Raw genomic sequence first — 23730 nt, 5'->3', positions numbered from 1 at the left:
AGCAGGCACAGACGCGACTCCCGAGGTCGGGGGGCCGCGCAGGAAGCACAGAGCTGGTGCAGCGTACAGGCCTTTATTAGCAGCCGCGCGCGGAGAAGCAGGGAGCGGCAGCGCGCCGAGCTGGTCCCACGAGGGCGGGCGCGGGCAGAGCTCTGCCCCTCCGGCGGTGACAGCTGGGGGCGCGGGTTCCCCTGCCGGCCGGGGGGTAATGATAGTGTTGGGGGCCGGGCCGGGCCGGGCCGGGCCGGCACCGGCTGGTTAGTAGCAGCAGGTAGTGGGGCGAGCCACGCGCTGCCGGCCCGGCCCCGTCCTGAGCACGGGGCAGGGGAAACTGAGGCAGACTGGCTCCCAGGCGCCCCTCCGGGGAGCGCTCGGCCCCAGGAATGTCGCGACGGGCCCCGCAGAGCCTGGGGGCGGCCTAGGTCCACACCTCGGTGGGCATCATGCCCTCCTTGCAGCTGAGAGGGGGCAGCAGGTCCTCCTCCTCCATGAACCGCAGGGGGAAGTGCACCAGGTGGCCCCGCACCTGCGCCAGGCGTCGGCGGGCCAGCTCCGGGCTGACGCAGGCCAGGCTGGGCACCGCCGTGTACTCCCGCAGCGCCCGCCGCGAGCACACCGCGTTACTGGGCAGGCAGCGGAAAACCTGGGGGGGAGGCGGGAGTCGGTGGGGGGCAGGCGGGGGTCGGCCCACAGTGCCCCTCGCTCCCCACCCCACAGCCTCTGTACCCTGCCAGTCCCCTCGCTCCCGCCCCACCAACCCTGCTTCCCCCGGCCCTGCCGGTCCCCTCACTCCCCACCCCACAGCCTCCGTACCCTGCCGGTCCCCTCGCTCCCGCCCCACCAACCCTGCTCCCCCCGGCCCTGCCGGTCCCCTCACTCCCCACCCCACAGCCTCCGTACCCTGCCGGTCCCCTCGCTCCTGCCCCACCAACCCTGCTCCCCCCGGCCTTGTCGCTCCCCTCACTCCCCACCCCACAGCCTCTGCTCCCCCCGGCCCTGCCGGTCCCCTCGCTCCCACCCCACAGCCTCTGTACCCTGCCGGTCCCCTCGCTCCCGCCCCACCAACCCTGCTTCCCCCGGCCTTGTCGCTCCCCTCACTCCCCACCCCACAGCCTCTGTACCCTGCCGGTCCCCTCGCTCCCGCCCCACCAACCCTGCTTCCCCCGGCCTTGCCGCTCCCCTCACTCCGCACCTGCCGCCTCTGCTCCCCCCGGCCCTGCCGGTCCCCTCGCTCCCGCCCCACAGCCTCTGTACCCTGCCGGTCCCCTCGCTCCCGCCCCACCAACCCTGCTTCCCCCGGCCCTGCCGGTCCCCTCGCTCCCGCCCCACAGCCTCCGTACCCTGCCGGTCCCCTCGCTCCCGCCCCACCAACCCTGCTCCCCCCGGCCCTGCCGGTCCCCTCGCTCCCACCCCACAGCCTCCGTACCCTGCCGGTCCCCTCGCTCCTGCACCGCAGCCTCTGCACCCCCTGGTCCCCCAGGTCCCCTCGCTCCCCACCCGCCGCCCCTCCATTCCCCGGCCCTGCCCCCCCGGCCCCGCCGGTCCCCACACTCCTGCCCCACAGCCGCTGCATCCCACACCTGCTCATAGATGTTGGCGTTGGCCCAGGCGGTGCCTTTCCAGGTGTTGTGGAAGAAGCGGTCGCAGACGGGATCCTGGACGTCAGGGGAGCTGTCCGAGGCCCCCAGCAGCGCCCTGCGGAGAAGGGCCAGCACCAGATGAGGCGCCGCCCCAGGTAACGGCCGCGGCTGGAGCGCCGGGGTTTGGTACCCGGTCTGGGCTGCGAGGGGAGGGGCACGGCCAGGGCCGCGGGGAGGCGCGTGGCCGAGCCTAGGCCCATGTGATGGAGTGGGGGATACCTGTGTGTGTGTGAGTGGCTCACAGAGGGTGTGGGGCTCCTGCTGAGGGTAACCTTGATGACCAGGTAACACCTTTGTACTGCAGACAAAGGAGGAGGTGGAGCCTGAGGGGTTTGAATTGGAACTGGGAGTTGGAAGCAGTTAGTCTGGGCTGAGGGAGAGAGAGACAAAGGAGGGGGCCAGGCCCCGGCTCTGGGGGCCCCTCGGGGCCTCCTCTCCCCAACATGAATTGGACTGGCTGTCTCTGCCTGCTGTACTGACTCCTCTGTACGATGCTGTGTCCTGTCGGCTAATAAACCTGCTGTTTTCCTGCTAAGTGAGAGACTCTTCTGCCTGCGGACAGGGTGCAGAGCTTGGGGGACCCCAAAACCCCATCACACTGGTGTCAGGAGTGGGATGTTCCGCACCCCGAGGATGGAGCATCCAGCAGTACGTGACCGGGGCCCCGGAAGAAGTGGGGCCTGCGAGACCCAGGTGTGCTGAAGGGCAGTGAGGTGCAGTTCCCCAAGGCGGAGGGGCCTGCGGCCAAACCCAAGCAACTGCGGTTGTGGTCCTCGAGAGGGGGTGTCACACCCGAGGAGGGGTTACTCCTGGGAATCTGTTGGAGTCGGTCCCAGAAGGTGGAGGGGCCGAGAGCCCAACCCCCAGGAACAAGTGACCCCTGAGGAGACTGACGCTGAATGAGTCCTTCCCAAGACAGGGTGCTCATGGTCCCTGAGAGCGGGTGTCACACTGAAGAAGGGGTTCCGCTGGGAGTCTGTTGGAGTCGGTCCCAGAGGGCAGAGGGGCCTACGGCCTAACCCTGGGCAGCTTGTGACCCGCAAGGAGCCTGGCACACTGAAGGGATTCTTCCAGGAATCGTGGGGTGCAGAGGGCATCAGCCTGAGAGCCTGCAACCACGCTGAGCAACTCCGCTGTGAAGTGGCAGCACCTGAAAACCGAATCAAGATTAAAGAAGCTGAACAAGGCAGCGTGGATGTGCAGTGGCGGAGCTGATGGCTGGGGAGAATCCTGCAGAGGTGAGCCCGGATCGGGGCAGGAAACCCTGGACTGCATGGAGCTCTGAACCGAGTGGCCTGCCACAGCTCAAGGAGGGAAGGAGCGATTCCAACCCATCATCTACTAGTGGCCAAGACAGACCTGTGAAAAGTTTTCCAGGCCTGGGCCGAGGAAGGTGCCTGTGTGTCTGTGCAGGAAAGCAGCTTGTCCACTGGGAATGGCAAGTTGTCTGTGAGAGAAGCTGCTTCACCTTCTGTGTGTGTGTGGAGACCAGCCGGGGGGCTGGGACAAAGGAGAGAGTGTCTCCCATTGTCTGTCTGTGTTAAACAGCAGCAGCAGCAGCCTGGGGAGAGAGCAGAGCCTGCGTTTGGAAAAGGTGCCAATGAGGAAACTAGCCCATTGTCTGAGGAGGATTCCTCAGCCTAGGGTGGCTGGAGAAGGATCCACCAGAAAAGAGCATTCCAGGTGTGTCTCTGAATCCAGCCATGGGGGCTGGAGCAGAGGGAATGGCTCTGGGATGGGCAGTGGTATCCCTGCTAAGGACACTGGTCCTTGGTGCAAGAAAAGTGCTTCTGCTTCTGGGGAAGTGACTCCTTTGCCTGAGCCTGTGGGGGCTCGAGATGGAGCCAAGATCCCAGAGCTGGATCTGAGGGCAGCTGAAGCCCAGATGGGAAGTGGGCCTACCTCTGTGTCTCTCAGGGGGGATGATGCTTTAACTTGGTCTAATCCAGTTAGGATCATCAGGGAATCCCAGAGACCAGACGATTCTGGTACTTGTTCTTTGCCTGATGCTGAGGTGTTATTGGGAGGGGATGAGAGGACTCTGTCCTACCAGAGTCATCCTCTCGCCAGGACACAAGAACAGACGGGCAATGGAGTTAAGCTGACTGATGAAGATAAAGGAGCTGGTAGCAGAAGGGAGGAAAGGGACCCTAACGTTCTATCCGGTGGTACTGGCTGTCTGCCTGGAGGGGGATTACGTGGGAGTCTGCCTGATGGGCCAGAAGTGATCCTGGGTGTAGGTGAAACCCAGGAGCTGGTTGTGGCTCAAGGGAGCAGTGCCCCTGTGGAGGCAGACAGGGGTGAGGAGTTGTTTTGGGGAAGCTCTTAAGGAAGAGAATTTCCCTGAAACTTTTCCTGACCCGTCTGTGGGGACTGCAGAAAATGGGAGTAAGGTGAAGGAGAGTGAACAGGAAAGGTGCTTGTCTGTAAGAGCCAGAGCAGCCCTTTGCCTGGGGAGAAGTTTGTTTCAGCTCCTGATGGCCAGGACCTGCCTGAGTGTGAAACCACTGGCTGTGCTCTGGAAGGGTCCAAAGCAGGCAGTGTAAAAGTTTCTCAGGAATTGGAAGTTGGTGCAAGTAAAGTGAAAACTATCAGGGAATGTGAGCAGCCCTGTGAGAACCAAGTAAAACAGCTGCACAGTCAGTCTCTGTAGGATGCAGGAGAGCGCCAGCAATTCCCCATCTCCAGATGGTGGAAACACTTATATTCTTATACTGGACTCCACTTCTGATTCCATGGGGAGGCAGTAGTTGGAGGTGGAAGGACAAAGGAGCTTTGGGCCTGGTGGGCCAGTAAGGGATAAACAGGGATTCCTTCATGTGGATTCTGCGTCTGGGACTCACAAAACAACTCTCAGAAAGCAGTTTGGTTTGCAAATTTCCAGACTGGTGGAGGGGAGGCATCTCCCTGAGATCATCAATGGCCCAGCTCTTGTTAGAAGAGAGGGCACAGCCAGAGAGATCAAATTTCCACCCCAGGGGGCAAGGGAGAAGATTAGAACTTGATGGTGCTAAGAAAGGCCTCAGCCATTTATCCCCAAAATACCAGATTCTCAAGGAGGTTACACAAAAGTTGTGGTCTACCAAAGAGCAACGTAAATGTGCAGTTGCAATGGGTTTGTTCTGTTACTCACGCTGACTGCTGTAACCAAGGGGTGCTGCTACCAAAAGCTGTAGAATTGTACCATGCACTGAATGTTTAAAAAGAGCCATGTGACATGATGACATTGATGTAGAAGCATAAATTGTATGCTAAAGGAGTCTGTAACTCTGAAATGTCACCATTGTTCCCTGTAACTAGTCTCGCAACCTCTGACATGAGAAGGAACATTCCAAACCTATTGTGTGGCATGGAAGGGGAAACTGAGGCACACAGCCATTGTGGTGGTCTGGCTAAATGCCAAGGATGGAAGCATTTGTACCTTCCGTTACTGGACTGTAACTGAATTCCAGACATTGGCTGGAGCAGCTGTATGGACTGGTGGTCAGATGGGGCAGGACCCAGACCACAAAAGACCTGTTTGATCTGTTGGTGCTGCAGTGAGACCAACCAACCCAAGGGAACTAAAGGAACTTGCCCGGCTGCATCACATGAAAAGGGCCGAGACCAAGCTCCTGACTTGGAGCCTCCCCCAGCAGGACTATGAAGTGGAGGTGGTGCACATCGAGGGGAGAACAGAGGGTACAGCCAATGCCCTGTCACAAGGGGAGAGCCCCGAACTTCCCCAGGTCACCAGTTGAGTGACCCCGCTCAGTTCGGTCTGGAAGGGGGGAGAGATGTGATGGAGTGGGGGATACCTGTGTGTGTGTGAGTGGCTCACAGAGGGTGTGGGGCTCCTGCTGAGGGTAACCTTGATGACCAGGTAACACCTTTGTACTGCAGACAAAGGAGGAGGTGGAGCCTGAGGGGTTTGAATTGGAACTGGGAGTTGGAAGCAGTTAGTCTGGGCTGAGGGAGAGAGAGACAAAGGAGGGGGCCAGGCCCCGGCTCTGGGGGCCCCTCGGGGCCTCCTCTCCCCAACATGAATTGGACTGGCTGTCTCTGCCTGCTGTACTGACTCCTCTGTACGATGCTGTGTCCTGTCGGCTAATAAACCTGCTGTTTTCCTGCTAAGTGAGAGACTCTTCTGCCTGCGGACAGGGTGCAGAGCTTGGGGGACCCCAAAACCCCATCACAGCCCACCTGAAGCAGTCGAGTCGCAGGCTCAGGGCGAATTTCCCAGCCTGGTAGGGCTCCCCGTCCATCACGGATGGCACGACCTCGGAGTCCTCCACCAGCACAGCCAGCTCGCTGTCCCGCTTCCCCAGCAGGCTGCGGTCGTTGATGTTGGCAGAGCCTGGCGGGCAGGGCTGGGATCAGAGCCGGAGGCACCCCTTGCGCCCGGCCCGTGGGCCTGCCCCTGGCCTGCCACTGCCCCTCAGGCCTGACCTCTGGCCTCCCAGTAGGAGCCAGGACTCCTGGGTTTTCTCCCAGCTGCGGGAGGTGGGTGGGGCTTAAGGGGCGAGGGGAGGGGCCCCGAATTCCTGGGTTCTCTCCCAGCTGGGGGAGGTTGGTGGGATTCAGTGGGGCAGGGAGGGGCCCAGGACGCCTGAGTCCGCACCAGCACGCACCAATCAGGACGTGACGGTCGTCCACAATGAGCATTTTGCTGTGGACGTAGATGAGCTCGGTGATGGGGGCACCGCAGAGTTCGCCGTGGGTGCGTAGCCCGCAGACAGAGATGTAGTTCTTCCAGTCGTCCCCAACTGCCGAGGGAGGGAACAGGGGCTTAGGCGGGACACCCCTGGACACGGCAGTCTTCCCTTCGATGCCTATCACCCCCCGACAGCCCTGGCTCCTGGGGTCGGCCCCTGCCCTGGGAGGGGAGTGGGAGCCGGGAGCCAGGACTCCTGGGTTCTCTCCCTGGCGCTGGGAGGGCAGCGGGTGCTGCTGGTTAGAGCAGGGGGCCAGGAGCCAGGACTCCTGGGTTCTCTCCCTTGCGCTGGGAGGGCAGTGGGGGCTGGTGGTTAGAGCAGGGGCCGGGAGCCAGGACTCCTGGGTTCTCTCCCTGGCGCTGGGGGGCAGTAGGGGCTGGTGGTTAGAGCAGGGACCAGGAGCCAGGACTCCTGGGTTCTCTCCCCAGCGCTGGGAGGGCAGTGGGGGCTGGTGGTTAGAGCAGGGGCTGGGAGCCAGGACTCCTGGGTTCTCTCCCCGGTGCTGGGAGGGCAGTGGGGGCTGGTGGTTAGAGCAGGGGGGCCAGGAGCCAGGACTCCTGGGTTCTCTCCCCAGTGCTGGGAGGGGGCAGTGGGGGCTGGTGGTCAGAGCAGGGGCTGGGAGCCAGGATTCCTGGGTTCTCTCCCCGGCGCTGGGAGGGCAGTGGGGGCTGGTGGTTAGAGCAGGGGGGCCAGGAGCCAGGACTCCTGGGTTCTCTCCCCGGCGCTGGGAGGGCAGTGGGGGCTGGTGGTTAGAGCAGGAGGTGGGAACCAGGACTCCTGGGTTCCCTCCCCGGCACTGGGAGGGCAGTGGGGGCTGGTGGTTAGAGTAGGGGGCCGGGAGCCAGGACTCCTGGGTTCCCTCCCCGGCACTGGGAGGGCAGTGGGGGCTGGTGGTTAGAGTAGGGGGCCGGGAGCCAGGACTCCTGGGTTCTCTCCCTGGTGCTGGGAGAGGATGGAGGCTGGAAGCATTACAGAGGAGCCCCTCAACACTCACTGTCAGCTTTCAAGCGGCTCAGGATGGAGGAGTCACCCCGGCAGAGCGTCCTGGGGAAAAGCAGAGGCAGCCACTAAACCGGGGCGCTTGGCCCCACACCCTCCCACCCAGTGGCTGGGCCCTGCCCCACACAACGTTAACAGGAGTGCGGCAAGCCAGCCCCCAGCCGACGTTCTCCCGCTCGGCTCTGGGCCCCGCGTTTGGGGAAAGAAACAGCAGCGGGGCGGAGAACGGGAGCGACACCGGAACGACCGGGGCTCGTTTAGCTTGGGGACGAATGGCTCCCCTGGGCCTCTGAGGGCAGGTCAGAGCAATGGGCTTAACCTGCAGCCAGGGCGGTTTGGGATCTGGGCGGCGGGAGACGTTTCCAAGCAGGTCGGACAGACGTCGGCCGGGACGGCGCCAGGCCTGCCGGGAGCCGGACTGGGCGACCTGGGGGGTCCCTGCCTGTTCTCATGCACTCCGATTCTCTGACAGCTGCACCGGGCCCTTCCCTCCCCCAGCGCCGTACCGGTAGGTGAAGTGCAGGATGGCCTGGATGGAGTTGCCCCCACCCTCGGCGATGTCCCCCTCGAAGCCAGGCAGCAGGGGTAGGAGCAGGAAAACCCGGAACCGCCGCTGCTCCCTGCAGGGGGCACAGGGAGAGGTGAGACCCGCACCCCAGCGCGCCTCCCCCTCCAGTCCTGGGGTCTGCCCCCCCCATGACTCAGGCCGGGGCTCCCCCTCTCCTCTGGGGGTGTCATCGGCCGGGGCTCCCCCTCCCCTCTGGGGCTGACAGGGGCCGGGGCTCCCCCTCCCCTCTGGGGGTGTCATGGGCCGGGGCTCCCCCTCCCCTCTGGGGGTGACAGGGGCTGGGGCTCCCCCTCCCCTCTGGGGGTGTCATCGGCCGGGGCTCCCCCTCCCTTCTGGGGGTGACAGGGGCTGGGGCTCCCCCTCCCCTCTGGGGCTGACAGGGGCCGGGGCTCTCCCCCTCCCCTCTGGGGCTGACAGGGGCTGGGGCTCCCCCTCCCCTCTGGGGCTGACAGGGGCCAGGGCTCCCCCTCCCCTCTGGGGGTATCATCAGCTGGGGCGCTCCCCCTCTCCTCTGGGGGTGTCATAGGCCAGGGCTCCCCCTCCCCTCTGGGGGTATCATCAGCTGGGGCGCTCCCCCTCCCCTCTGGGGGTGACAGGGGCTGGGGCTCTCCCCCTCCCCTCTGGGGCTGACAGGGGCCGGGGCTCCCCCTCCCCTCTGGGGCTGACAGGGGCTGGGGCTCCCCCTCTCCTCTGGGGGTGTCATGGGCCAGGGCTCCCCCTCCCCTCTGGGGGTATCATCAGCTGGGGCGCTCCCCCTCCCCTCTGGGGGTGTCATCGGCTGGGGCGCCCCCTCTCCTCTGGGGGTGACAGGGGCCGGGGCTCCCGCTCCCCCTCCCCCTGTGACACGTGCCGGGGCTCCCCTCCGCCCCCCCCGCAGGGTGACCTGTGGGCACGCAGGATGCGGCTGACGATGGCGTCTCCCACGGCGTTGAGCACCGAGCGCCCGTCGGCGCAGCTGATGAAGAACTGGTTCTGTGGGGAGAGCGCCAGGATGGACAGAGCCCCCCAGGCCAGCCCCCAGCCCGGCCCCAGCCCCACCCCGGCCCCGCCCCACACCTCGATGTAGATGTAGTGCCGGCTCCCCTCGATGAGGCTCAGGTAGGCGTTGTAGATGGAGCACTCCTGGGTCCCGGCCGACCAGCGATCCACCGAGCGCAGCACCTGCGGGGACGGGAGGGGTGAGGGGAGCCCACCCTGCAGCCCCCCCCAGGCCAGAGGGCTGGCCCGCTCCCCTGCCCCCGCACCCCCTGACCTGCACGCTGGCGGCCTGGGCGCCGGGCACGGGGCCGGGCAGGCGCTGGGCTGTGCTGAGTGACTTGGGCAGCAGGGGCGGATACTCCGGGCCCTTGTACTTGCTCTTCACCGTCTGCAACGGGACGAGAGGTGGGCGGAGCGCCCAGGGGTCCCCCCCGCCCGCCCCCCAGCCCAGGAGCACGGCCCCCCCACCTTGGTGTAGTTCCAACGCTGGACAAAATGGCGGGCCACGTCGCGGGCAGCTCGGCCGTACACCGCCACCCCCACGTCCCGCCAGGGCATCCGCGGCATACGGCGCCTGTCGATGAAATCTGACAGCGGGGGCGCTGCTCAGCTGGGGAGCGGGGCTGGCGTGGGAGCGCTCCGCCCCAGCGTCACTGTGCCCCCTGGCCCTGCCTCTTGGCCGTCCTCAGCTCTTTTCGGGCAACTCACGGCCTGGGGCGTCCCGGCTGGGAACAGGGGCAGGGCCGCTCTCCAGAGCGCAGTCGGGGGGTGGAATGCTCTCAAGGGCAGAGTTAAGGATGTGGAATGCTCTCAGGGATATCGTTATGGGGCTCTAATACTACCATGGACACAGCTACGGGGGTGTAATGCTCGCAAGGACAGTTAAGGGAATGTGCCACTCTCAGCGGGCAGAGCTAAGGGGGATATGCTGCTCTTGGGGCAGAGTTAAGGGGCTGTAATGCTCAGGGGCACAGTTAAGGATGGGTGTGGCTCTCCTACGTTCTCCAGGGGCAGAGTTAAGAGTCTGTAATGCTCAGGGGCACAGTTAAGGATGGGTGTGGCTCTCCTACGTTCTCCAGCGGCAGAGTTAAGAGTCTGTAATGCTCAGGGGCACAGTTAAGGATGGGTGTGGCTCTCCTACGTTCTCCAGCGGCAGAGTTAAGAGTCTGTAATGCTCAGGGGCACAGTTAAGGATGGGTGTGGCTCTCCTACATGCTCCAGGGGCAGAGTTAAGAGTCTGTAATGCTCAGGGGCACAGTTAAGGATGGGTGTGGCTCTCCTACGTTCTCCAGGGGCAGAGTTAAGGGGCTGTAATACTCAGGGGTACAGTTAAGGATGGGTATGGCTCTCCTATGTTCTCCAGGGGCAGAGTTAAGGGGCTGTAATGCTCAGGGGTACAGTTAAGGATGGGTATGGCTCTCCTATGTTCTCCAGGGGCAGAGTTAAGGAGCTGTAATGCTCAGGGGTACAGTTAAGGATGGGTATGGCTCTCCTATGTTCTCCAGGGGCAGAGTTAAGGGGCTGTAATGCTCAGGGGTACAGTTAAGGATGGGTATGGCTCTCCTATGTTCTCCAGGGGCAGAGTTAAGGGGCTGTAATGCTCAGGGGCACATTTAAGGATGGGTGTAGCTCTCCCACACGCTCTGGGGCAGAGTTAAGGGGCTGCGGCCCCAGGTCAGTGTCCAGGCACACGCTGGCTGCCAGGCCCTCGGCTGTGGCCAGCCCCACTCCCGCCCCAGTGCCGGAAGGGCTCACCTTCGAAGGGCCGGTCGAGCTGCACCCAGTCCTTGCAGATGAGGTTGCTGTAGTCCTTGCCCAGCCAGAGCTGCTGGTTGGTGGCCAAGTCAGCAGGCGGCTCCCCCCAACCCTGCGGGAGACAGAACCCAGCGTAGACCCCGCAGCAGCCCCCCAGGGGGGCGCAATGCGGCCTCCCCACAGCCAGCTGCAGGGGCAGGGGAGGGCGGAAGGCACTGACCTCCGCCGGTGGGGGCAGGTCGGTGAGACGGTAGCAGAGGTCGTCCCAGCGCCCATAGGCCAGGTCCAGCCCCCCCAGGAAGGCCACGCTCTGGTCTACCACCACCAGCTTCTCATGGTGGGCCCACAGGAACACGACAGATGAGACGTGGTCGGGGTGGCGCATCACCTGGGGATGGCGGAGCAAAGGTGGCCAGGAGCTCCAGGGCCTCGGGTGAGACGCCTCTCTCCCTCCCTGGGGGGCCTGGACACCTGGGTCCCTCTCCCTCCCCAGGGACCCGGACGCCTGGGTCCCCTCTCCCTCCCCGAGGGTGAGTGTCCCGGACGCCTGGGTCCCCTCTCCCTCCCCTAGGGTGAGTGTCCCGGACGCCTGGGTCCCCTCTCCCTCCCCTAGGGTGAGTGTCCCGGACGCCTGGGTCCCCTCTCGCTTCCCAGGGGCCCAGACGCCTGGGTTCCCTACCTTGATGTTGGGATGGAGGAGCATGAGCGCTCTCTTACTGTAGTCACTGTTGATGCCCAAGGCCAGCTCCACTTCCTTGAAGAGCAGCACGCAGACCCTCACGCCCTCCTCCTGGGGGGCAGGGGGCGTCAGGGGGGCGGGAGTCCTGGGGACAAGCCCCAGGCCAGCCCCACCCCGGCCACTCACCGCCTTGTGCTTGAGGAGGATGTCCAGGCGCCAGTCGTCCATCTGTGCCGGGCGCTTGAGGTGGATCTCGGGGCTCAGCCTTGGAGGGGGAAGGGGAAGGCAGAGAGCGGCCTGGATCCCTGCAGCTGCCCCCGCGCCCTGATGGCTGGCCGGGATCCCGCATGGGGACTGAGGGAGCCCATGGGCCTCCGCGGGGACCCAGCACGCTCCTGGGAGCAAGGGGGTGTGGGGCCAGTGGGAAGGTGAAGAGAACAGAGCCGGGGGGCAGGACCTGAGGGACAGCGGAGGGTCAGGGGGAGGACGTGGTCTGGGGGCTGCAAGAGGGAGGCCGTGGCCGTGGCCGGGGGGCTTCGGGGGAGGCCGTGGCCAGGGCTGGGGGGGCGCTCACCACCAGTCAGTGATGTAAATCTCCTCCTTGGCTTGCATCAGCGCGTCGGCCACAGCAGCAAAGTACCCAGCGCCGTTCACGAACCTGCCGGGGGGCAGACGGGACGTGGGGGGCTGGTTCCCGCAGCAATGCCCCCAGTGGGGCTGGGATCCCCCTCAGCCCTCAGTCCCCCGCCCTCCCCATCTCCAGGCACCGGGACCCTCCACCCAGCCCCCCGGGGGTGCGCTCCCCTCACCAGCGCGCCGGGGTGTCCTTGCGGAGGGGTGCGAAGGACTGGTGCCGGTGCAGCTGCAGGAAGTCACTGCCCTTCTCCTGGGCCAGCTCTGAGATCTCCTGCCCCCACCAGCGAGCCTGGCGGTAGCTGCTGCACTTCAGAACCAGCGTCCTGCGGGCGCGGGGCAGGGCTTACTAAGCAGCCCGGCCTGCCAGGCAGAGAACCCAGGAGTCCGGGCACCCAACCCCCTGCTCTAGCCACCACCCCAACTGCCCTCCCAGTGCCAAGAGAGAACCCAGGAGTCCTGGCTCCTGCCCCCTGCTCTAACCGCCAGCCCCCACTGCCCTCCCAGTGCTGGGAGAGAACCCAGGAGTCCTGGCTCCCACCCCCTGCTCTAACCGCCAGCCCCCACTGCCCTCCCAGTGCCGGGGAGAGAACCCAGGAGTCCTGGCTCCCACCCCCTGCTCTAACCACCAGCCCCCACTGCCCTCCCAGTGCTGGGCAGAGAACCCAGGAGTCCTGGCTCCCACCCCCTGCTCTAACCACCAGCCCCCACTGCCCTCCCAGTGCTGGGGAGAGAACCCAGGAGTCCTGGCTCCCACCCCCCTGCTCTAACCGCCAGCCCCCACTGCCCTCCCAGTGCTGGGGAGAGAACCCAGGAGTCCTGGCTCCCACCCCCCTGCTCTAACCACCAGCCCCCACTGCCCTCCCAGCGCTGGGGAGAGAACCCAGGAGTCCTGGCTCCCACCCCCCTGCTCTAACCGCCAGCCCCCACTGCCCTCCCAGTGCTGGGGAGAGAACCCAGGAGTCCTGGCTCCCACCCCCTGCTCTAACCACCAGCCCCCACTGCCCTCCCAGCGCCGGGAAGAGACCCCAGGAGTCCTGGCTCCCATCCCCTGCTCTAACCACCAGCCCCCACTGCCCTCCCAGCGCCGGGGAGAGAACCCAGGAGTCCTGGCTCCCACCCCCTGCTCTAACCACCAGCCCCCACTGCCCTCCCAGTGCTGGGGAGAGAACCCAGGAGTCCTGGCTCCCACCCCCTGCTCTAACCACCAGCCCCCACTGCCCTCCCAGCGCCGGGAAGAGACCCCAGGAGTCCTGGCTCCCATCCCCTGCTCTAACCGCCAGCCCCCACTGCCCTCCCAGCGCCGGGGAGAGAACCCAGGAGTCCTGGCTCTGGGCCCCTGCTCTAACCGCCAGCCCCCACTGCCCTCCCAGCGCCGGGGAGAGAACCCAGGAGTCCTGGCTCTGGGCCCCTGCTCTAACCACCAGCCCCCACTGCCCTCCCAGTGATGGGGAGAGAACCCAGGAGTCCTGGCTCCCACCCCCTGCTCTAACCGCCAGCCCCCACTGCCCTCCCAGCGCCGGAGAGAGAACCCAGGAGTCCTGGCTCTGGGCCCCTGCTCTAACCACCAGCCCCCACTGCCCTCCCAGTGCTGGGGAGAGAACCCAGGAGTCCTGGCTCCCACCCCCTGCTCTAACCGCCAGCCCCCACTGCCCTCCCAGCGCCGGGGAGAGAACCCAGGAGTCCTGGCTCTGGGCCCCTGCTCTAACCACCAGCCCCCACTGCCCTCCCAGTGCCAGGAGAGAACCCAGGAGTCCTGGCTCCCACCCCCTGCTCTAACTGCCAGCCCCCACTGCCCTCCCAGCGCCAGGGAGAGAAACCAAGAGTCCTGGCTCTGGGCCCCTGCTCTAACCACCAGCCCCCACTGCCCTCCCAGCGCCGGGGAGAGAACCCAAGAGTCCTGGCTCCCACCCCCTGCTCTAACCACCAGCCCCCACTGCCCTCCCAGCGCCAGGAGAGAACCCAGGAGTCCTGGCTCCCGGCCCTCTGCTCTAACCACCAGCCCCCACTGCCCTCCCAGCGCCAAGACAGAACCCAGGAGTCCTGGCTCCCACCCCCTGCTCTAACCGCCAGCCCCCACTGCCCTCCCAGCGCCAGGAGAGAACCCAGGAGTCCTGGCTCCCACCCCCTGCTCTAACCACCAGCCCCCACTGCCCTCCCAGCGCCAGGACAGAACCCAGGAGTCCTGGCTCCCACCCCCTGCTCTAACCACCAGCCCCCACTGCCCTCCCAGCGCCAAGACAGAACCCAGGAGTCCTGGCTCCCACCCCCTGCTCTAACCACCAGCCCCCACTGCCCTCCCAGCGCCAGGACAGAACCCAGGAGTCCTGGCTCCCAGCCCCCTGCTCTAACCGCCAGCCCCCACTGCCCTCCCAGCGCCAGGACAGAACCCAGGAGTCCTGGCTCCCAGCCCCCTGCTCTAACCACCAGCCCCCACTGCCCTCCCAGCGCCGGGGAGAGAACCCAGGAGTCCTGGCTCCCACCCCCTGCTCTAACCACCAGCCCCCACTGCCCTCCCAGCGCCGGGGAGAGAACCCAGGAGTCCTGCCCCCAGCCCCGAGGCAGGGTGGGACCCCGGTGTCCGGACCTGGTGCTGTTCTCCACACGGACGCCGTACTTGCTGTCGGTGGATTTCTTCCCCACCAGGACGCTGAAGCCCGGGTCGAACAGCAGCACGAAGGAGATGACCCCGGACTCCGGCTTGAGGTACAGGAGGAAGGAGTCCTTCACCACCAGCCACCTGCGGGGAGGCGGGGCCAGTGAGAAGGGCGGTGCTACCCAGGTCCAGGCCCCGCCCCCTCGCCCCCAGCTCACCTCTTCGACCAGCGGTAGCAGATCTGGTGGTGCCCAAAGCAGTTGAGCCCCTGGAGGCGGTGCCCACCGGAGCGCTTCAGGATCATGCCCTCCCTGCAACAGGAGCCAAGGTCTGGAGGGGGGTGTGGGTGGGGGGACCCAGGAGTCCTGGCTCCCACCCAGCCACCACTCTAACCCACCTGCTCCCAGCCCCCTCCCAGAGCCAGGGAGAGAACCCAGGAGTCCTGGCTCCCACCCCCTGCTCTAACCACCAGCCCCCACTGCCCTCCCAGCGCCGGGGAGAGAACCCAGGAGTCCTGGCTCCCACCCCCTGCTGTGACCGCCAGCCCCCACTGACCCCCAGCGCCAGGGAGAGAACCCAGGAGTCCTGGCTCCCACCCCCCTGCTCTGACCACCAGCCCCCACTGACCCCCAGCGCCAGGGAGAGAACCCAGGAGTCCTGGCTCCCACCCCCCTGCTCTGACCACCAGCCCCCACTGACCCCCAGCGCCAGGGAGAGAACCCAGGAGTCCTGGCTCCCACCCCCTGCTCTGACCACCAGCCCCCACTGCCCTCCCAGCGCCGGGGAGAGAACCCAGGAGTCCTGGCTCCCACCCCCTGCTGTGACTGCCAGCCCCCACTGCCCTCCCAGCGCTGGGGAGAGAACCCAGGACTCCTGGCTCCCGCCCCTAGCTCTGACCACCAGCCCCCACTGTCCCCCAGCGCCAGGGAGAGAACCCAGGAGTCCTGGCTCCCGGTGACCGATGCTCCCCCCACCACTCACTACCCTCCTCTGTGTGGGAGCAGTCCCTGGCAGCGTCCCCGCCTCCCACCCCCTGAGAAGTGGGTGCCTTGGGGGCTGTCTGGTTGCTGGGTCTCTGGGCAGAGATGCGACCGTCACTTACAGGCCTTTGGGTCCCAGGTCAGGGATGAAGGAGAGCTGGCTGACGTCCAGGAACTCCGCCTGCAGTGGGAGAGTCGCTCAGAGCCAGGCTGGGAGAGGCAGGGAAACTGAGGCAGGACAGAGCCTCGAACCCACAAGCCCTGACTCCTGGCCCCCTGCTCCTGTCTGAGTGCTGCAGAGAGAACACAGGAGTTCTGGCTCCCAACCCCTCCCCCCAGTCTAACCCACCAGCCCACACTCCCCTCCCAGAGCCAGATGTGCGACCTAGGAGTCTGGGACCGTGGCAGGGGAGCCAGGCCCCCTCTCTGCGTACTGTGGGGCGGGGAGAGGTGGTACATTACCATGGCGTGGTAGTTGCGGTAGAAGGACATTGCCAGCAGGGAGTTTAAGTAAGACTCCAGGTACTTCTGTGGGGAATAAGGGAAGGAATCAGAGCACTGAGCAGGTGGGAGCCACGGGTCTAGGGGTAACCCTGCCTTTGGCAGCCTTGTGCAGGTGCAGGCAACCAGTTCCCCCAGTCCCATTTAGTCCACAAGCTCAGTCCAGCGACTTGTGACGGACGTGACAGGGAGGTAACAAAACCACAACTCTGCCTTTTCCCTTTCTGGACACACATCAGGACCAGGCTAAGATCTACTAGCTCTAAAATCCACCAGGACCTGGTGACGCATCAGGACCAGCCCAAGATCTACTAGTTCTAGTATCCACCAGGACCCGGTGATGCATCAGGAGCAGGCCAAGATCTACTAGCTCTAGTATCCACCAGGACCCGGTGATGCATCAGGAGCAGGCCAAGATCTACTAGCTCTAGTATCCACCAGGACCCGGTGATGCATCAGGAGCAGGCCAAGATCTACTAGCTCTAGTATCCACCAGGACCCGGTGATGCATCAGGAGCAGGCCAAGATCTACTAGCTCTAGTATCCACCAGGACCCGGTGATGCATCAGGAGCAGGCCAAGATCTACTAGCTCTAGTATCCACCAGGACCCGGTGATGCATCAGGAGCAGGCCAAGATCTAAGAGCTCTAAAATCCTCCAGCACCGAGTGACACATCAGGACCAGGCCGAGATCTACCAGCTCTAAAATCCACCAGGACCCGGTGACGCATCAGGACCAGGCCGAGATCTACTAACTCTGATATCCACCAGGACCTGGTGACATATGAAAACCAGGCCGAGATCTACCAGCTCTAAAATCCACCAGGACCCAGTGACCTGATGTTGCCACTTTATTTCTGTAACGCTGGAGCCTGCAGCTGCGTATCCCTCGGTTTCTTTTACATGCAGGACATGCCGAGACTCTCGGGCCTTACATGTTTGGCGTGTTTGAGGAAGGCTTGTTTGATTCATTAAAAATGCATTCGAGGGGTTTTTGTTGCCAGGAATTTCGGCACAAATCCCAAGCAAAATGTGACCCGGTCCCTCAGGATGGGTGAACAGGATGGTCACCCATGGAAAACAGAGCAGAAGGCAAAACCGAGGAATGCCGACAGAAGACAAAGAGTCCAGAGACGAGCCGGGGGCGTCAGATGTGTACAAGAGCCCCGGGTGGGGGCGACCAAACACAACAGGTTGGTGATTTTGCTGGGGGCGCCAGGATGTGGATTTCAGTCTGGTCTCCCCACCAGCCCCGGCCTCCACGCTGGGGCTCCCTGGTCTAACCCAGGGTCCCTCCCCCCATGCCACCCACAACCTGACAGCTGCTGGAACTCCCCAGCATCCCGACCCCCGCATACCTGTTTGCTGGAGGGGCGTCTCGCGGCACCCCCACCTGCGTGAGGCAAGGCTGGCATCTCCTGGGAAGTGGCCTCTGCCCGGGAGCCCTGGAGAGCAAACCTGGGAGGGGCAGAAGCGGACGGGGTGAGACCTAGTGTGGACAGGCCTCTGCCCCATTCCCTGCCCCAGCCACTCCCTGCCCTGGGGAAGCTGGCGCCCCTAGAGGGGTCAGGCCGTCTGCTCCATTCCCTGCCCCAGCCACTCCCTGCCCTGGGGAAGCTGACGCCCCTGGAGGGGTCAGGCCTTCTGCCCCAGTCCCTACCCCCTGAGCCAGCCAGTCCTGACCTGGGCCGGGGGGAGCTAGCACCCCCAGAGGGGCCAGGCCCTGCCCCATTCCCTGCCCCAGAGCCAGCCAGTCCTGACCTGGGCCGGGGGGAGCCGGTGCCCCTAGAGGGGCCAGGCCCTACCCCATTCCCTGCCCCTGAGCCACCCAGTCCTGCCCTGGGCTGGGGGAGCCGGTGGCCCTAGGGGGACCAGGCCCTGCCCCATTCCCTGCCCCTGAGCCACCCAGTCCTGCCCTGGGCCGGGGGAGCCGGTGCCCTAGGGGGACCAGGCCCTGCCCCATTCCCTGCCCCTGAGCCTGACAGATAAAGATCTGGTACATTTCTGGACAGCTTTGGGGGGGCTTGTGGGGGCTGTGGAGCAGTCCATTGGGGGAGGTCCCAGGGCACTCCCTGCAGGACTGGGGGGGGGAGTGGGGTCACACCTGGAGAGGGGCAGGAAGCTCATGAAGATCTTGTGTCTCAGCAGGTCGCGGTGCAGCTCCTGGAAGTGTTTGAACTTCTTCTTCATGGTCCAGGTGAAATCCCCATGGGTCAGGCGCAGCGAGTAGAGCGTGTTGGGGCGGATCTGCACGCAGAGGACCCAGGAGTCCTGGCTCCCACCCCCTGCTCTAACCACCAGCCCCCACTGCCTCCCAGCGCCGGGGAGAGAACCCAGGAGTCCTGGCTCCACCCCCTGCTCTAACCACCAGCCCCCACTGCCCTCCCAGCGCCGGGGAGAGAACCCAGGAGTCCTGGCTCCCACCCCCTGCTCTGACCACCAGCCCCCACTGCCCTCCCAGCGCCGGGGAGAGAACCCAGGAGTCCTGGCTCCCACCCCCTGCTCTAACCACCAGCCCCCACTGCCTCCCAGCGCCGGGGAGAGGACCCAGGAGTCCTGGCTCCCACCCCCTGCTCTGACCACAAGCCCCCACTGCCCTCCCAGCGCCGGGGAGAGAACCCAGGAGTCCTGGCTCCCACCCCCTGCTCTACCCACCAGCCCCCACTGCCTCCCAGCGCCGGGGAGAGGACCCAGGAGTCCTGGCTCCCACCCCCTGCTCTGACCACCAGCCCCCACTGCCCTCCCAGCGCCGGGGAGAGAACCCAGGAGTCCTGGCTCTGCCCCTCTCACCTTGGAGCCGCTGGTGTAGCGCTCGGTGCTCTGCACCCGGGCGATGACGGGCACCCCCTTGGCAAACACTGGCCCCTGCGACTTGAGTGGCTTCAGGTCGTAGACCACCAGGAAGGGGTAGAGCGGACCCCCTACGGGACAGGCAGCCAGGTGAGGGGGGACAGACACCCAGAGCTGGGCGGGCAGGGGGGTAGCAGCAACGGCGGCTGTGCCAGGGGGCCAGAGACGACACTTCCACCCCCACAAGCTGGGCCTGCTCCACTCACCCAGTGCTGTGCCCTCCTGCAGCGCGTCCACCTCGTCTCCCTCCACCTGCAGGTCTGAGGCGTCCAGCCGGCCGTCCTCTGGGAAAGGGCATGTCGGGGCCTGCATGCTGCCAGCCTGCAGGGAGGGGAGGTGAGCGGGGGAACCCAGGAGTCCTGGCTCTGGGTCTGCCCCCCACCAGCCCCCACAGCACCAAGGAGAGGACCCAGGAGTCCTGGCTCCCACCCCTGCTCTAACCACCAGCCCCCACTGCCCTCCCAGCGCCGGGGAGAGAACCCAGGAGTCCTGGCTCTGGGCCCCTGCTCTACCCACCAGCCCCCACTGCCCTCCCAGCGCCGGGGAGAGAACCCAGGAGTCCTGGCTCTGGGCCCCTGCTCTACCCACCAGCCCCCACTGCCCTCCCAGCGCCGGGGAGAGAACCCAGGAGTCCTGGCTCCCACCCCCTGCTCTAACCACCAGCCCCCACTGCCCTCCCAGCGCCGGGGAGAGAACCCAGGAGTCCTGGCTCCCACCCCCTGCTCTACCCACCAGCCCCCACTGCCCTCCCAGCGCTGGGGAGAGAACCCAGGAGTCCTGGCTCCCGGCCCCTGCTCTAACCACCAGCCCCCACTGCCCTCCCAGCACCGGGGAGAGAACCCAGGAGTCCTGGCTCCCACCCCCTGCTCTACCCACCAGCCCCCACTGCCCTCCCAGCGCTGGGGAGAGAACCCAGGAGTCCTGGCTCCCAGCCCTTGCTCTGACCACCAGCCCCCACTGCCCTCCCAGCGCCGGGGAGAGAACCCAGGAGTCCTGGCTCCCACCCCCTGCGCTAGCCACCAGCCCCCACTGCCCCCCACCATGGGGCTGGGTCACGGCTGGCAGGTCTGGGACCCAGTGGATTAGGAAATCTCTGGATGTGCTTCCAGCCCTGCCGACATCCTGTCCAAGGGGAAGTCGTGGTGTGGGACGACTTCCTCACAGGGCCACATGGGAGAGAGCTGGGCCCAGCTGTGTAGGACCCAGGCGTCCGGGGACCATGGCATCCCTGGGGGCAGGGACCCAGGAGTCCAGGACAGCAGCACCCAGTGCTGAGCCCTGGGGCCTCAGGGAATGGGGTCAGGGGACCCAGGCGTCCGGGAGAGTACTGCAGAGAAGCAAGGGGGGGCTGAATTCCAGGGACAGGCCACAGGGACGGGACCGTGGGGGGTCCTGGGGGGCAGGGACGGAGGCCCGGGGGGCTGGGCTGGCGGGGCGGCGTGGGGGAAGGGCAGCCAACTCAGCTGCGCACGTCCCACATTCCTTTCCGCTTCGCCGGAATAGGAGGGGCTGGCAGAGAGAGCTGGCCCCCGCCCTGCCCCACGGCGCCCCCCCCACCTCCAGAGCCCAGGCCCTGGGACCCCCTGCCCCACATTGCCCCCCCACCTCCAGGGCCCAGGCCCTGGGACCCCCTGCCCCACATTGCCCCCCAACCTCCAGAGCCCAGGCCCTGGGACCCCCTGCCCCACGGTGCCCCCCCACCTCCAGAGCCCAGGCCCTGGGACCCCCTGCCCCATATTGCACCCCCCTCCAGAGCCCAGGCCCTGGGACCCCCTGCCCCACATTGCCCCCCCACCTCCAGAGCCCAGGCCCTGGGACCCCCTGCTCCACGGTGCCCCCGCCCTCCAGAGCCCAGGCCCTGGGACCTCCTGCCCCACATTGCCCCCCCATCTGCAGAACCCTGTTTCTGGGGCTCCCAACATGCAGCTTTCCCAGCCCTGCCGGTCCCCTCCCTCCCACCCCACAGCCCCTGCATCCCCCAGCCCTGCCGGTCCCCTCACTCCTAACCCCACAACCCCTGCATCCCCCAGCCCTGCCTGTCCCCTCGCTTCCGCCCCACAGCCCCTGCATCCCCCAGCCCTGCCGGTCCCCTCCCTCCCACCCCACAGCCCCTGCATCCCCCAGCCCTGCCGGTCCCCTCACTCCTAACCCCACAGCCCCTGCATCCCCCAGCCCTGCCGGTCCCCTCACTCCTAACCCCACAACCCCTGCATCCCCCAGCCCTGCCTGTCCCCTCGCTTCCGCCCCACAGCCCCTGCATCCCCCAGCCCTGCCGGTCCCCTCACTCCCGCCCCACAGCCCCTGCATCCCCCAGCCCTGCCGGTCCCCTCACTCCTAACTCCACAGCCCCTGCATCCCCCAGCCCTGCCGGTCCCCTCGCTCCCGCCCCACAGCCCCTGCATCCCCCAGCCCTGCCGGTCCCCTCGCTCCCGCCTCACAGCCCCTGCATCCCCCAGCCCTGCCGGTCCCCTCACTCCTAACCCCACAGCCCCTGCATCCCGCAGCCCTGCCGGTCCCCTCACTCCCACCCCACAGCCCCTGCACCCCCCAGCCCTGCCGGTCCCCCTCACTCCCACCCCACAGCCCCTGCACCCCCCAGCCCTGCCCATCCCCTCACTCCTGCCTCACAGCTCCTGCATCCCGCAGCCCTGCCGGACCCCTCGCTCCCGCCCCACAGCCCCTGCACCCCCCAGCCCTGCCGATCCCCTCACTTCTAACCCCACAACCCCTGCACCCCCCAGCCCTGCCGGTCCCCTCACTCCCGCCCCACAGCCCCTGCACCCCCCAGCCCTGCCGGTCCCCTCACTCCCGCCCCACAGCCCCTGCACCCCCCAGCCCTGCCCGTCCCCTCACTCCCGCCCCACAGCTCCTGCATCTCCCGAGTTCAGGAAGTTTTTAAGTGCAGTCCGAGTCACGTGGGGCAGCCAGATTGGTTTTGGGGGGGGCGGCGGGGTCCGGCCCTGACCCCCCCCCCCCCGGGGCGCTGGGTAACGGGGGGAAGTGGGACCCGCACTAGCCTCTCGCCTGCGCGTTAAGGGGCGGGGAGCGGAGCTGCCCTCCGCAGGGCGGGACCCACAGGCTGGGGGGCAGGACAGCACAGCCCCCCCGTGGGAATCCCCCTCCTCCCGCGCCTGCCGGGCCCTTACCCGGTGTCCCCGCCCGGCCGGCTGGGGGCGGCGGCGGCGGCGGCGGCCCGGCCCGGCCCGCGAAGGGAAGTGGGGCGGGGTGAGGGGCCGGAGCCTGGCCCGGGACAGCCCTGCCCCACCCGCCGCGGAGACCCTACACAAACAAAGCCACGTGCGCGGCGCTGCCGGCCCCACCCCAGAGCCAGCTGCACCCGCGGGGCGGGCCCCACACAACGGGGGGCTGGGCCGGGGGGGCCCTGCCCCACAGGCCGCGAGCGGAGGAGGGCAGGGCCGGGCGTGGCTTCAGCTGGGTGGGGCGTAGGCAAGGGCCGCCCCCCTCCCCCCGCCTCTGGAGGCCCCAGCCCCAAACCCCGCTCCCCGAGACTCCCCCCACTTTCCCACTGCCCCATGGAAGGGCCCCCCAGCCGTCTGCCACCGCCTTGGCCTGCAGAGGTAGAGTGGGCCAGCCCCACAGCTCCAGCCAGGACCCGCCCCGGGCAGCCCCCCACCCCGGGCTGAGTGGGGCAGCCCCCCGGCGCCAGTCAGCCCCACGTGGCTGGAGCCGCCCTGTACTGTGTGGGGCAGTCCCACAGGCCGGGGCTGCGCTGCAGACACAGGGACCAGCCCCCGGGACACAGATGGGGACCCCCACCCCAGGGCCAGGACGCCAGAGCCCAGGAGCCGACCCAGCGCTGCAGCAGGCCCGGGCCCTGGGGGAACTGGAAACAGGGAGCCCGAGGGAGGTTGGGGTCAGAACCGGGGGGGGGGGGGGGGGGGTGACCCGCTCTGCCCTACAGGGCAGCCCAGTGACTCTGAGGTGGGGCACCAGCCACCAGGCACAATCCAGCAGCACCAGCTGCAACCAGCCCCCGTCCAGCCCCACCCCACCCCACTCGCTGCTGGCAGCGACCCCACAGCCCTAGGCAGGGGCACACACTGGGAGAGGCCTCCCCACCCACGGGCTGCAAGTAAGAACCAGCAGAACCCAGGAGTCCTGGCTCCCAGCCCCACCCCCTGCTCTAACCCCCAGCCCCCACTGCCCCCCAGCACCGGGAAGAGAACCCAGGAGTCCTGGCTCCCACCCCCTGCTCTAATCCCCAGCCCCCACTGCCCCCCAGCACCAGGGAGAGAACCCAGGAGTCCTGGCTCCCGCCCCCCCCCCCCACTCTAACCCCCAGCCCCCACTGCCCCCCAGCACCGGGGAGAGAACCCAGGAGTCCTGGCTCCCGGCCCCTGCTCTGCCCACCAGCCCCCACTGCCCCCCAGCACCGGGGAGAGAACCCAGGAGTCCTGGCTCCCGTCCTCTGCTCTGCCCACCAGCCCCCACTGCCCCCCAGCACCGGGGAGAGAACCCAGGAGTCCTGGCTCCCGTCCTCTGCTCTGCCCACCAGCCCCCACTGCCCCCCAGCACCGGGGAGAGAACCCAGGAGTCCTGGCTCCCGGCCCCTGCTCTGCCCACCAGCCCCCACTGCCCCCCAGCACCGGGGAGAGAACCCAGGAGTCCTGGCTCCCGTCCTCTGCTCTAACCACCAGCCCCCACTGCCCTCCCAGCACCGGGGAGAGAACCCAGGAGTCCTGGCTCCCGCCCCCTGCTCTAACCACCAGCCCCCACTGCCCTCCCAGCGCCGGGGAGAGAACCCAGGAGAGTCCTGGCTCCCGGGCCCTGCTCTAACCACCAGCCCCCACTGCCCTCCCAGCGCTGGGGAGAGAACCCAGGAGAGTCCTGGCTCCC

At 66.7% G+C, this 23730-nt stretch overlaps 1 protein-coding gene across 4 annotated transcripts; it reads right to left on the bottom strand.

The window, feature by feature from the left end:
- Positions 1-57: 57 nt before the first annotated feature.
- Positions 58-22251, bottom strand: PLD2 (phospholipase D2). 4 transcript variants are annotated; one of them, XR_012643098.1, is made up of 26 exons: positions 19914-20374; positions 19080-19194; positions 18814-18944; positions 18128-18270; positions 17382-17481; positions 15985-16050; positions 15645-15703; positions 14761-14853; positions 14534-14686; positions 12123-12272; positions 11888-11971; positions 11500-11578; positions 11314-11424; positions 10855-11022; positions 10635-10746; positions 9348-9466; positions 9154-9267; positions 8958-9062; positions 8785-8873; positions 7840-7953; positions 7329-7378; positions 6251-6385; positions 5823-5976; positions 2661-2790; positions 1581-1695; positions 506-643 (listed from the first exon to the last, which is right to left on the bottom strand). XR_012643098.1 is itself a non-coding variant. In XM_074982979.1 (25 exons), exons 1-25 carry the CDS (start codon positions 19914-19916, stop codon positions 419-421), a joined length of 2787 nt encoding a protein of 928 aa, XP_074839080.1. In that variant the 5' UTR covers positions 19917-20360; the 3' UTR covers positions 58-418. The 4 variants fall into 4 exon arrangements, 3 of the variants coding, with proteins under 3 accessions (XP_074839080.1, XP_074839079.1, XP_074839078.1); XM_074982979.1 differs by lacking the exon at positions 2661-2790 and having other exon boundaries at positions 58-643; positions 19914-20360; XM_074982978.1 differs by lacking the exons at positions 2661-2790; positions 19914-20374 and adding an exon at positions 22020-22251 and having other exon boundaries at positions 58-643; positions 10635-11022.
- Positions 22252-23730: the final 1479 nt, after the last annotated feature.

Source organism: Carettochelys insculpta, chromosome 34, assembly GCF_033958435.1.
Source record: "Carettochelys insculpta isolate YL-2023 chromosome 34, ASM3395843v1, whole genome shotgun sequence".
NCBI classification, from domain to species: Eukaryota; Metazoa; Chordata; order Testudines; family Carettochelyidae; genus Carettochelys; species Carettochelys insculpta.
The sequence above is the reverse complement of the archived record's forward strand: the minus strand, read 5'-3'. Positions and strand labels throughout refer to the sequence as shown.